Below are 14626 nucleotides of genomic sequence, written 5' to 3'. Positions count from 1 at the left end.
AATGGCAGGGATGCTCTCTGCAGACAAAGGTTTCCTTTACACCTTCTCACAGTTGCCTTTGTGAAGGTAGGAGCTGAATGTTAGGAGCTAAGCTGAAGCTGCAAAAATGCTAAGCATTGGCCTGAAGCATATCAAATGGGGCCTGGAAAATCCTTGATTTTGAGAGGTGGAAAATAAAGAAAGGGAAGAAACAGTGTCTTCTCTTGCTGTTATTAAAAGTTTCTGTGCTAAAATGTATCCCAGAGTCCATGTTTCCTCCTTGCCAGAGTTCTCCTAGAACTGATATTTACATACTCTGTTCAGCAGTGAGATATATGCCAGATCCTCAGGGGGGTAATTAGTCGTAGCTCCATTAATTCTGATGGAACCGCACTGATTTATAGCAGCTGGGAATTTGGCCCTCTCCACTTATTATATAAATGCAGCTTCTGCCATTAATAACATGCAGCTTAACAGCCACTCATTAATTATGATTTCAAGGTTTAAAAGCTGTATGCCCGATGTTCCACAGTACTAAACAGAGAACGCTGCTCCAAAAAAACTTACAATCAAAGGCTGTCCAAACCGCCCATGCGAGCCTCAGAAGAGCAGAAATAACCTTTGTGCTATGAAGTACAAAAGAAGACAAGAAGTGGCTATGGAGAGGAAGGAAGTGGGAAAGGACAGTGTTCAAACAGCCTCACTTAAGGCACTTAACTTTTGTCTCTTTGTTAGAAAGTCGCCTTCTCCAAACTGCCTGAGCAGTGGGGGGAGGGACAGTCTTCCTGACATTGCTATTCAGTGACTGGGTACTGACTTAATTGTGGTTTCAGCTATTTTACTTTAGTATCCTATTGCCACAAGTTCTTGGAATTGAAGAGGTCCATAGATGACTCTTATCCTATTTCCTGTAAATTCTTTTTTGACTTGCAAATTGAAAAAAAAAACCATAAAATATCTACCATGTTACCTGTGTTTGCTGAGGGCCTATATCCATGTTGTTGAGGAGGCTGTTTAGAAAGGCTGTGACACTCTCCCACGGATAAATGCTGTTAGATCCATCAAGGACTATGACGATGTCCAACTGTGTTTTACACTCTGCAACACAGATTGCCACATAAAAATTGACACCATCAAGGATCAGACTTATCCGACAGTTCCAGTTACTTTTGTAATTAGTAACAAATGTATATCTTTCTGCAGTGGGGCTGAACTGGCGCATGTGATGACAAGTATCATTCTTCAACTTTTGCATTGTATCTCATGTAGTTTGTGTTTCCTTTATCAGAAAGGGGTTTTCTTGAAAGCAGAAATTTAAGAAGATCAGGGAGCAGAAGATCACATAACTGGAGTATTCAACAGGGACTCCCTAACTTCTTTAATATCAATCTGTTTCTCTACAATTTTTCCAAAGGACTGTGTCTTTAACATTTTTATGTATATTACTAAAGTGGGTTTGTATTAGGTCTCAACATGCAGTCATTATTTAAAAAAAGTCTTTTGGCCATAAGTTAAAAACATAAGCAACTATTTTTAGCAATTGTGTTTGGATGTTACATAGCACTGTAATGATTGTTTATACTGAGATAAATTCCAAAAGTAGGAAGAATTTAGGTTATATACGGACAATGAAAACATTTACTTAACTTGGTAATGCTGGTAGCTAAGTTAAGCAGTTCATTTTTTTTGTATATGCCTATGTGTATACATTTCTCTTGTTTGGCACTTTATATTTTCGGACACACATGAGAATTCCTGTGGCATGCATACCTTGCACAGATGGAGCAATGGCCTCAATGGTTTCAAAAGTGGAGCTGACATTAGAGCAAACCCCAGTAGTGTAGTGCAAACGTCCACATTTGTAGGCATAAAGTGGTCCACATGCCTTTAAAAAACAAGAAAGGGTGAAATGTTTTTGTTATGATACCCGCGGAGAAAAAGATTTTTAAAATTGGCAAAAAGTCCTTTCTTACCAGAAACCCTCCTTTTGGGTTAGTTACTAAGGTTGTTCCAAGAGTCATGTTTTCTTTTACTTCCACAACATTAGGAACTGAAGTAGCAGCTATAAATAGATTAAAATGTTAAGTATTTGGGAACATGAAAATAAAATGCTTAAGTATATATCCCCTAGTATGGACCTTCCAGCTTCTAAAATAAACCCAGACCAACACTGGTTTCATCAAATATTTTAGCACCCTTCCTCCTCCTTCTTCAATTGCAACAATCAAGAAAAATTTCTGGTACTGGCTTTTATCCCAGAAAATTTGTCTGGATTGCTGTCTCACATAGTTTTCTCAAACCACAAAATAAGAAAAAAGTAAAAATAACAGTGCAATGAAAGCAAGATACTACTACTCAGTTTTGTTAATTAGAAAAAATATTCTTTTTTTTTTATCTTGTGATGAATGACTTAACAGTTTTTATATATGCTGTTGTTATGTTACATTATAGACATTTATGTTTTCAAGGGAAAATAAACATTATGACAGGTGTAATTAGTGAAATTCATATTAACAGGAAATCTCTTCTAGTCTACATCATGTGTCTCTTGATATGAGCAAGGAAATTATTAATATTTACCTCTGTTACATTAAGATGCATCAGCCTAGTTACATTTTCATCAAAAGCTTACTGATGGTATTATGAAGGCTCTTGTTGGCTTCAGAGAGTTTTGAAAAGGGTAATCTATGAAATAATGCTCCAAGGTCTTTCTGGCTCCATGGCCAGGACTGCCAACCACAGACAATACAATGCCAGTCATAATAAAGTTTTGATAACACAATCACATGCTCATTCTAAAATTATGAGCAAGTTTTCCATACGACAGCCTTAAAATAAAATAATTTTTAATGTTACAAACACAACTCCTTCACATTTAGCTCTGGAGTCCTCCTAAGAAAATTTTCCCTATAGAAATATTTCTAATGCATACTTACTATCTAAAAATCTCCTAAGATCTGACCTCTGTTATTGCTCCACATGACACAAATTTATTTCCTTTCATACCTGGCAAGTTCAGTTTTGTGCAGGGTGACTGGCTGTCCCTTCCTACAGGGCATTTGTAGACATCGCCTGTTCTTTTCTCAGGTTGGCCAACTAACGGTGAACCAATAAGTACCCTGCAAATAAAATAAGTTACTTCAAATTTCTTCTATCTTACAAGGCACAAAAGTCAGCAAATAAAACTTACAGAGAGAGCATAGCTGCAGCAAGCTCTGTACTAGTAATACAGGGTGGAGAAGAAGAGAGGTATCTATTATCCTAGTTAGATACAACCAAAATAATAAGGATACAGAAAGCAAAATGGGCTATATACCGAATTACAGATTAGAATAACATTTTTTTAAATTACAGTGGGAAATAAAAGCAATATTGATGGATGAATGACAAGTACTAGAAATAACACAGAAGGAAAGATCTGGTTTATTTAATATATCCTTGGTCTTTACATTATTTTAGATGAAAACCTCTTTTCAGTGCTCAGAGACCACATGCCAAAGGAAAGGCTCACAAGCACTCAGACGAAGAATTCAGTCTTAAATAATGCGAGCCAGCAGCTCACATGTTATTATAAGAAATTTCAAATTTTTAAAATGTAGAGAAGCTGAGTGTGCCTGACATCCTGTGGATGGTGATCAATGTTCATTAGGTTACTGTGCCTGTGCTGTTCCTTTCTCAGAAAGAAAGAGCCCTGTGAAGAGAGGTAAGTAGTCTGAAAGGCTATTTTGTCTTTTTGCACAAGAGATTTTTTTTTAGGGGATCCCAGTTTCGTTGAGAAACAACCCCAGTCAGGTTCACAGACAATCTGTTGCCGAAAAGCTCTATCTGTAGCATACAGGTAGCATTATAGAAGTTGAAAAAGCATCACAAGGCTGTTTTGTATATTTATTTTTAACTATCAACCAACAAATTTTCTGCTCTAGATGTAGATATGCTGAAAGCTTGGCAATTTACAGCAGCTCTAGAGTTTAATTTCAGAGATGTCTAGACTTAGCACACAACTTCATATCACTGTCTTCCTTTGGCTACTGGTAGAGTCACTCTTTCCAGCTTATATTATTGTTTGGTTTTGAAAGGTTTCAGAACAGTTTACAACAATACAGCTTACTTTGCAAAATTGAAGCTCCTAGAACAGATTCCATTTCCTGAGGGTTTAAATTAGCTCAAAGAAGGTCATTACTATTATTCTCTCATGACCCTCAAGCAAATGTGTATTTAAACATCCTACAGTCTCAGCAATTGGGAACTAGGTTATTCAAAAGCAGACTCTGCAATTTTATGTCTGTGAAGATTCCCTATGGCTAATGGTGAACAGGGTGTTGCAGTGGTGGACAGACTCTGGGAGTCAGGCAGTCCTGGCACTTGCAGGGGGCATTGCTTGGGCACTGCAGAACAGTCTAAGCTGGCTGTCGCTCCTGGCTGCCTGCAGTAGTCTCTGCCTTTACCAAGAATGTAAAATTACTGTCAGAGCTCTGGGAAAATCAGAGTAATCTTCAAAGAATGATGGAGATCTCAGGTTTCCCAAACCTCTTACCATGCAATCATTTTTTCAGTCCCCCAGCCCAGTCATCAGTGTGTGACGTTTGTTTTAACAAGGGAAAAGCATAAGCAGGTGTTTATCAAAAGACCAAGAAGCAATATGAGTAAGCATGCCAAAATGCAACCTCCACTTGGAACAACAGGAAGGAAAAGAGAGGTTAAGATAAAGGCTCCAACTCCAAAATGCAAATATATTACCAGTTGCAAGACATAATTAGCCCTCCAAAAGGGAAGTCTGAGGGAGTACTGTACTAACAAATATTTTCCCACCAGTTAAAAAACTCAGTTCAGACAACATCTGACAGAAAACTTTAGGAAAAAATACATCATACATATTATTTAGGTAGAATAAGAGTAATTTCATTGCAAATACATTAACAGAAGGAAAAGGCAAAGACCTCATTTGGTAAATGGAAAAAACAGAGCTCATGCAAAACTGAGTACTTTCTCAGCTTCATCAATTTGGGTATTTACCCCTTTTGTGAAGTTACTTATGTCTTTGAGGAGACAAATGGAAGTATGAATGTGGATCTTTCACTCTCCCAATCTGTCCAGGTTTCCTCAAGTCTGTGCTTTAATTTAAGAAATATGACTGACAGAATCTTATCCTTACTTGAAAACAGAAGAATAGCACCTGAGTCACTGAATACCTGATATTTTGGTGTGTTCATTTTAAAAATAGGAAAGGGGCTTACCATTTCCCTTCCTCATTTTCATACTGCTGAACTGTGTATCCAAACATGTCTTCAAGAGGTCCACTGAAGGTCATTGCATTTTTCACATCAACATTGGAAGTGTGGACAAGGTGAAAGAGAGCTTTAAAAAGATATTATTTTAAAAAAATTAGCATGTAGCAATACATATAAACACCAATACTTCTAAGAAATCAATGTTCAATTAACCAAAGGTACAAGATGTTTTGAAAGTGGCATTTGGGGCTATGTATCAAAGTTACAGAGATTTAAAACAGACTTCCTCAACATAGATACATAACTAAATTCAGAGATGTTAGCAACTGGACTTCTGTATCCAATACATACTTTGCAAAGCCCATCACTCATTTGTAAATCAAAATTCAACTAACATTAAGTAAAACATTATTAAGATTAACATTATATATAACATAACTTTTTAGTTATTTTAACTCCTTTTAGCTTCATTAATTTCTAATGTACGGATTTTACACAAAATGTTACTTCCCTCATTCAAGGTAGTAGTTCTCAAGGTTTCTTAAATTGAGAATTAACTAATTTTTAACTCTTTGCAGAAGACACACATAGGAAAAGAATAAGGAAAAACCTTCAGATGTATTTAATTTTAATCTATATTAGAGAAAAAAGTACATATGATATGCTGATATCTCCATAGTATCTATATGTGATTATCTACAGAACTCCCACCTTTATATGTGCAGGAAAAGTTGCTCTACAATGGTGATTTTGGACTATGATGAGGTAAGTAAATAGAGCAAATGCTGCTTCTGACTGATTTCCCATACCATAAAGTTCACTGATCATCATCAAGGAAAATAATGTAAAAATATAACTGCATAGCAAGCTTCAGAAAAATGTGATATATAGGGTAACAACCAAGCTTGAAGTGATACCCATAACCCACTGCAAGGCTCAGTAAGAAGCAAAAATTACTATTGATATATAAAAATAAACCTATTTATCTTTTTCCTTTATTCTTTCCTATAGTTATGTCTTCCATCTTTGTCCTGTAAGTTTGCAAAAGCAATCACTGACTCTGCCACTGCAGTTGTATATTTAATTCACAAGAGCCAAAGATTAGTTGAATTTGTAGAACATCAAGACTTCTTAAAAACACAGTTATATACAAGTTTAATTTAATTTTAAAGAAGCATTTCCTGTTCATTTGCTGACATTAACCATTACATAAAAATACCCAAATCCATAAAACTTGCTGCATGTCAAAGCAGCTAAATAATGTACAGTTACTAAAACACATCTGTTATTCACCACTGAATCAATGATATTCTCATGGAAAGCTTGTTACTATAATTAAGCTCCCAAGTGGTCAATACTAATCTGTCTCTCTCAGCATCTTATTTCCTGCTTAATGCAGTAAAATTATCACAAAAGACTATTTGTCACTCAATAGGCATTTTCAGTTTCACTGGACAGCAAAAAAAGGAAAAGTTTCATTTGTGTTATTTTAGTTTTTCTTCCTCCAGTCAGAGTCAGGAAATATGAAGAAGTAAAAAAACTGCATCAGAGATTACTTTTACTCTTCAGAAAAATATTTATTGCAAGAGATAAAAAATTAATGGTTGACAGTCTGATGGGAAATAATTTGCTGGAAAATAATATTTTGTTTCCCTTAAACAATCGTGTTTAAAGAAATTCTGCTATGCCTGTTCATGAGCAATAGTAGTTTTCCCCCCTTGCTTTCTGCCATCAAAGCACAGTTAAAATGCAAAAAAAAAAAAAAAAAAAAATTATAAATGCAGGGAAGATATCACCAGTTCAAATCTTCTTTTGTTAAATTTCAGAGTAAAACCAATTGCTATTACTACTTTTGACACAATGTGAGGGATTCCGACCATGTCATTTAGACTCCCAACCTACCCTAGACAATGAAACGGTACTAATGAGATCACCTGTAAAAAGTAACTAAGTTCATTATTTATTTGAAGAAGAAAGGTAATGCAAAATCCATCCATATTGATTGGCCTCTTAATGATCTCCAGATGCCTGTTCACTTTAGCCCTGAATAAGACTGACAGCACATCCTTCTAGAAGTCTTAGGAGGCATGTTTTTCCTCTTTCTCACCTTATGATGATGTTCAAAACATATTATGATATGAAATATTAAAGGCCACAAATTCCATCTCATTTCTTCCCATTTACTTTCTCCTAAAGCAAACCAAAGGTTACATGTGCACCCTGTGCTCTGCTTACTCCACCATATCCTCCATCATTATTCCATCATCTGCTGATAGAAAATGAATTTCATCACAGTGATGCAGTATTGACTATTGTAATTTTTACTGTGTATTCATTATAGTAAATGACTATGAAATTTCCTGAATTGGTTATGTGATATTCTCAAATCTCATAATTTTAATGCATATGCTTCTAATCCTCGTAGCTATAACAGACAGTTGAAAATATGAAATGCTAAAACAACCAAACTAGAAGAGGAATAAAAAATGCCAGCTATCTGCTACTAACCACCCAAATCCTTGTGCTTCTGAGCGAGGTCAAATTGAAACCAACAATAACAGTGCTTTCTTCTAAAACAATAAAGCTAGAGAAACCAAAAGTAGCTAGGTGGTCAGAAATAAAAAGGAGGTGGTGACACCTCACAGTAGTACAGACCCACAGACCTTGTCAACAATGAATGCTTTGGATGCAAAATGTAATGTGTTCAGTGGTGAACTGAATAAATTAATGGAATATAAAAGCACTGCAGGTTACAAACCATACAGAATGCACATCTGGTTCAGGAAATCCCTGTAGCTGGAAATACTTGGAAGCTGGGAGAGGAATATTATATATGTTTGCTTAGTTCCTTTTTGTCTCTAGCTATTGGTTTACATGTACTCCTGCAGTCATGATATTGGACAAAATATGATCTTCATTTGATCCAGCATGGCTGTCCTTTTGCTCTCTCATCTTCCCCTTCTATCTAAGCCAGAAGTTAGAAGCTTTGATGTTTGACTTCACACACGAACTGTGCGGCATATTTTAACATGCAAATATACTCCATGGCCTTCTGTGGCCTCCATGTACTATGAAACATCTTAAGCATAATGTTTTTGCATAAAAGTAAGGGTCATGATAAGCGGTGTAAGCATAATTCATGAATCATTAGCAGATTTTAAAGGTAGCCTACTACATTTTCCATAGATCCTGTAAAAGGAAATCTTACAAATGTCTCAAAGAGATGTTCAAATCTGCAGATGGTAAATGGAAAAGTGGAGTTCACGGTGACCTACATCACACTGCTAACTAACAATAATCTAGTGATCTATGGCAACTTGGCTTTCACATTTTATTTCATTTTTTAGTGCAGAGAACACTATACACATGAGCTGCTTATTCACAACATTTAAAAATATCAAGATTATGGGTGTGAATATTATATTAATAACAATATCTAGCTTGAACTCTTTCAAACTTCCAGTTTCTGTCTAAGATGACATGTACTCTCTACTGTTTTTAAGTAATTTGTGCATATGAATTAAAAAGACTATTGGCAGAAGCAGTGGAAAAAGGAGAGTTACAGGGAAGTTGGAGAGGATTCTTTCCAGAGTCAGGGATATTAAGGAGAAAAAAAATATTTTTTTCGTAAGGTATATGGTATTTTACTTAATCACAATTATTGGAGGTAAATTAAATTAGGATTTTGAACTATTGTGTTATCAGAATGACTGTTAACACATCAGAAATTACTAACACAGATTAGAAGTGCAGAATATAAATGTTTATCACAGGTTAAAACTGAAATTACAGTTTTCATTTCATGTCCTACAAGAAAGAAGGCACTGCAGACAATGTCCCTCTCACTGCTGATTTAAATTGAGGAGAACATGAGCTGATACATGTGCCATTCTTTTCTTAGCACAGCTTGTACCTATACGTGAAAGGTTAACAGTCACCAAGACAACAACACAAATATTATTTCTGTTACAAACCCAGAGTAGTAGCTCATACTTGTCCAGTAGCCACTAATAAATTTTTTTCTGTTTTCCTTAACAAGTTCTTTAAGCTAAACGTTCATGCTGTCTGGGTGGTTATTCTGCCTCTAAACCATATAAAACTAGATTTCTCTGGTACTTCTCCACCAGCATATTGGCTGGCCACTCTAACCTTACAAACACAGAAGTGCAGAATTGGCACCCTTATTTTCCCAGAACAGATGGAGATAAACGTAACCCAAACTGTAGAACAAAGCCTAACTCCTGGCTCTTTACTGATGAAAAATACATCACTACAAATAACCCACAATAAACAACATCATGAAGATCCACTTAAATGAGACAGTAAATTGAGTTAGAATGTTTTATCTATGTATTGCATGTAGCAAATAACAATTGCATCCCCTATAAACAGAGGTTATCCTGACAAATGAAAATGTTTTCTTTCAAAAACAGAAAAGGACACATTAGAATTGAACAGGGCTAACTCATTGGCTGTACACTACTTCTCCCTGCCAGCCTGTGGTCAAAAAGTTATTTTTGTTTCATTTCACACTTATTGCTATAGCATTTCTGTTGTCTTTATCAATTAATCTGCATTTTGCAAGAAGAGACGGAAACAAAGCAAGTCTAAATGCAATCAAGGAGGACACCTAAACAAGTAGAAATATCTAACAAAAGTATGCACAACTGGAAAATACTGGGAATTTCACAAAAAATTTAAAAATCAGACTGCTTTTATCCTGGGATATAAAAGAGGATGGAGAAATTTAAACTGAAGACTAAGATAAGATTAAAATGCTTTATGGAGTTCTTATATACTTGGAACCCTTGCAAAATAAATTAAAAAAAATTTGCTTTAGTGTTGGTACAGCACATATTACAACCAATGTTGCTATAAAGATATTTTAAAGACCTGCTAACAACACAGGTGTGCAATACAGTAACAGGAAACTGTGCATCTGATCAAAATCTGAAAGCTAAGTGATATAAGAACAGATGTCCTAGTTTATAAAGCAATAACTGACTGCCATTAAAAGTATTTTATGCTGATGTTGCAAAGATTACCTGTCTCTCATGATCTTAGAAAACATAAGAAACAAGCATCCATAAAAGGATGCAACTGGCATGCTGGTGAAAGTGACGCAGTGAGGGGAGCAGGACTGGGAGCATTGATGTGGTCTCACACAAAAGCTTATTTTTGAAGACAATGGCCAATAGTATTATGCTCTGCAATTAGAAAACTCTTTCACCTGAGGATATTGATACTGTGTGTTGGCACTTGCAAGCCTGTGCTGCAAGCTCTCAGCTAACTGGAATCAAGCCCGCATCAGAGAACAAACTGTGTCCTTCAGTAAGCATAGCACTGGGCCTTGGGAAATAAAACCTCCTAAAAGCTGGATCTTTTACCTTCATCAACACAACACCACAGACTTGGGTCAGGGCTGAACTGCATCTGGCCAGCAGCAAGGAAGATTAAACATGTTCTGCTTGTAAAAACATATCTATAAAAATGTTATTTGTGAAATCATGGCTCAAATGTGGATTTTTTTGCTGGACCAGCAAATCTGTAAGTGATAATGTCATTGCAGAATTACACAGCCTTGTCTTCTGAAAAAGAGATTTTTCCACTGACATCCTAAGTGGAAGAAAGAGTGGTACAATGGCTGTCTGTGACTTCGGGGACCACAGTGCTCTGGCCTTTCCTACAGAAGGCCAAGGAGACTGTCAGGAGTTCCTGCTGCATTCAGTTCTGGCTGGCTAAATATCAACCTATTTCAAATAAAGCTGTATATTAAAAAAAAAAAAAATCAAGTTCTGAAACTTTTTCAAGTGGTGCTTAAATCAAGCTTTTATTTTTCTGGGCTACAAAAGGACCTTTGTATAATTTTGCCTCCAGCATTTTTTCTTTAATCTTTAACCTCTGAAAAGTTTCTGGAAAGAGACTGAATAACTAAAAAACCACTTCTTATTAAAATTACGTAAGTACCCTGAAAGACCAAGAAATATATATTTGATAGTAATTCCAGATTCAGTAGCTACATGCTTTGCAAAACCTATTAAATGCCTTGTACAACCCATTAAATAAAGCTCTCTTTGCTGGTTTTGTACTAAATATTTTGTGCTGGAAAATAACTTTATAATGCAGTGTGAAGTCTGAAAATATACTGAATCAATGCTTTGTAATGTGGTCTGAAATTAAAACCACAATGCAACAGGCGAAATTTGTGGAAGTATAATGGCAGAGACCAAGAATATGTGACCCATTCAGTTACCAGTCACCAGAATAAAACTATTTTGTTCAAAATTTGGAAAGTGGTCCTCTTGTCAGCACAATTCTTAGCACTATGTTGTTTCTCACAGAAGGAAGAAAAAAGCCTTAGAAATATCTAGTCATGTACTAAAAACTTTTCGAGGTCTGCTACTAGATCTGTGCAGATGTATGAAGGCTTAGCAATTTTAGCAGCTTGATGGAAGCAAGACAACTCCTAGAAAATGTTTCATCTTGTCTCCAATGATTTCCAGTCTATCTTTTGGATGTAGTTCTTCCATCAATACTTAACTCCATTCAAGTACTTATAATCTTTGTGTTCCCCTCTATGCCCATTCTCCTTTGCTATCCAAGACCATTTCCTCATGAACACTCCACTATAACTTCCATTTCCTACCATATAGCTTTATCTGTAAGCCCACAGGACCCTTTCTTTTTTCTTTTTTCTTTTTTTTTTTTGAGACAGAAACTATTCATATTCATCTATAATTGTCATATTTCATGCAGAAAGCATGAAAGTCAGATACACCTAGTGCTGTGGGAAACACGCATTAGTAAGCCCCAAAGTCACTTCTTCCATGGTGATTTTTCATTTGACCTGTTAGCTAGACTATTTTTCCTACACTAAGCATACTTTATGTATTACAGATTAATTTTGTTGCTCTTAGCCTAAAAACAAAAAAAAGCCAAGTAGATGCAAGTAGGTTTTTTTTAAAGTATGATGCTAATTGAGTATCAAAAGTGTTATAATTCTTTTCATGTGAAATAATCCACAAATATTTCTAAGTATTCTTTTCATACTTCCTATGAAATAGAATTCTGCAACACTTGAATAATGGGAGGAAGCAAACACAATCTTTTTTCATTCTTAAACAGTAGCTCCCATACCTTTCCTAGCTTATCTAATCACATAAATCACGTCACTTCAAACAACAGTTCCTCTAACTTTATGCCTATGATTCAATCCAAAGATACTGCTGGCTTGTGCAATAGATAGCACAAGTAGTTAAGAACGTAACCCCACCACTATTTGCTTAAAAAAAAGTTATATTACCATCCTTACATAGTGCCAGTTTATTACAGTTAACAATTGGTTATCTTAAAGGTATCTTTGAATCAAAGATGTATGTTATAATATCAGAGTTGAAACTCATGATGAAAACACATGAAAGCTTGTAGAACCATGACAGAAATTTTGAGGCAGAGATGTAAGTGTAATAGTGTTCAAGAGTAACTATCATTTGCCATTCAAAGGAGATTTATTTTGAGAAGACGGAGACTGGTGACTTGTCACTATATAAGGTGGCCTACATCTTTCATAATTTTAGCATATTAATATAGAGACTAAGGAAAAAGAAAGTCCTGAATATTCATGACAGGGGTGAATCAATTAAGTTTTTATCCCTTAATCCTTTAAGAATTTACTACTTGTCAGTGTTCAAATGTAAATTGCAAATGACATTGCCTACACATTTTTAAGTTTCTCTTGAATCTATACTTTGTACTTGCTTTTTTTACTTGCCAACTTGCAAGCTACCTTTGAAAAAAAAAAAAAAAATCTGTTAAAAATCAGAGAAAACTGCCAAACACTGCAGACAAACTAATGTACTTTGGAGGGTAAAGGTATTGCTGCTATGCTGTTATTTACATATAAAAAAATGTAAATCTAGACTTTAAGAAAATGTGAACCATAGCACCAAATAAACCTTAAAACAAATCACTCTATCTAATAAGTTTACACTTTGCCAGCCTACCCCATCAAACTTAAAACAAACTACCTATAAATGCCCCAGGATGGAAATTCCTTTCAAACATTCTGGGAAATGTGATAATCTGAGAACTGATGCAAAAAACGCCTAACTGAAAACTTATGTTACTGTCTCCCTACCAGGACAGCAAGTGTACTCCCTTCTCTCCCTGAGAAGGGACACCTCTCAAGGTTACTCCTTGAGGCTGAGAGATTCCTTGCCACAGTACATTCTCAGTAAGTGAACAACAGCATGCTGAACTTTGACATCTTATCTAAGTGATACAAAGGATTGACTGTGTACATATAATCCTTTAGACATAAACATTGACCAAGTCTGGGACTAGAATTAGATCCGGCTGCACCTAGAGTTCTCTTTGAGAGGAGTTTAGAAAGCAAGCGGGTCCTTTCTGAACCTGATGACCCAACAGGACGGTCTCCCTGGCGGTTTTATCTGTCTCTGCCCTCTATAATGTAAATAGTCAAGTGTACTTTGACATTAAATCTTGTGAGATCACCATCGCATTTACCAATGAATTTTGGCAATTCACTCTTTTATATCAATAGAGTATACTGATGCTTCCCTCATTAAAGTGAAGAGCATCACTCCATTTGCAACATGGATGAAAGGCAATTATTTTTTTTGTTTACTGGACTTGGTATGTTTATTCTTCTTTCCCCCTCCCCCCCAGTTGTTTCCAGGGGTTGTTGGTTAATTTTTCGCAAAGTCTTAAGTTATTATCAGAATACAAATGCTTTGGTGGCAATAAAGACATTTTGAAAAGCAGCAAACTTTTCCATTTCTTTACTTCACAATGACTGAAAAATTTGTCTTCCATCAGCTTATGCTGAGCATATTGGCTTGCTCTCATGGAGTCTTACAAACATCTAGGTTTTCCTGTGGTCTCATACAACTCTATTGTGCAGTGATTTTGGGGCAAAAAAATCCAAAAGCAAGCAGAAAGCTTGACCAAGCAAAAATGATAGACTTAAGTGGGGGATAAACACACTTCAAAATAAAATCTCAGATGTGTATATTAAAAGAAAAAAATTAACCTGCAAACTACAGTCAAGTTGTATAGAGACACCTTACCTATTATTTTTGATAATAAAGCATCTATGATAATTTTTTATTGTAACACAATAGAACATTAGCATTTTTTATCTGAGCCATCTTCTAGTAGAGTAAGAGGGAACCAGTATGTTTCTGTAGCTTCTTCTGTCATGGTAACATAAAATATAATTCTGTTTCCCTGTTTCCAATATGTACTCTCCTACTCCAGCAAAAACTTGAAAACTTGTAAAATTTAAACTGGTTCTTAGCACTAAGGCTTAGATTACTTTTCAGATGAATTTGCTATATAAAGCTAACAGGTTCCAGAAAAAAATGTATATCAAAAAAACACTCACAAAGCTGAATTCC

The 14626-nt window shown here is 35.5% G+C and overlaps 1 protein-coding gene across 1 annotated transcript in view; it reads right to left on the bottom strand.

Annotated features, from left to right (window-relative positions):
* ITGA1 (integrin subunit alpha 1) overlaps positions 1–14626 on the bottom strand; it is a 65088-nt gene that overhangs the window by 31030 nt on the left and 19432 nt on the right. Inside the window, exons 2-6 of the mRNA XM_050328575.1 lie at positions 5214–5334; positions 2986–3098; positions 1953–2041; positions 1750–1864; positions 950–1077 (exon numbers count right to left, since the gene is read on the bottom strand). Of these exons, the coding sequence (XP_050184532.1) occupies positions 950–1077; positions 1750–1864; positions 1953–2041; positions 2986–3098; positions 5214–5334 (566 nt within the window). The remainder of the gene's footprint in view (positions 1–949; positions 1078–1749; positions 1865–1952; positions 2042–2985; positions 3099–5213; positions 5335–14626) is intronic.

The sequence above is a fragment of the Myiozetetes cayanensis genome, unplaced genomic scaffold (genome assembly GCF_022539395.1).
Source record: "Myiozetetes cayanensis isolate MyiCay16 unplaced genomic scaffold, myiCay2020 scf4, whole genome shotgun sequence".
In the NCBI taxonomy this organism is placed as follows: Eukaryota; Metazoa; Chordata; class Aves; order Passeriformes; family Tyrannidae; genus Myiozetetes; species Myiozetetes cayanensis.
Note: the sequence above shows the minus strand (reverse complement) of the source record. Positions and strands in the feature narration are given on the sequence as shown.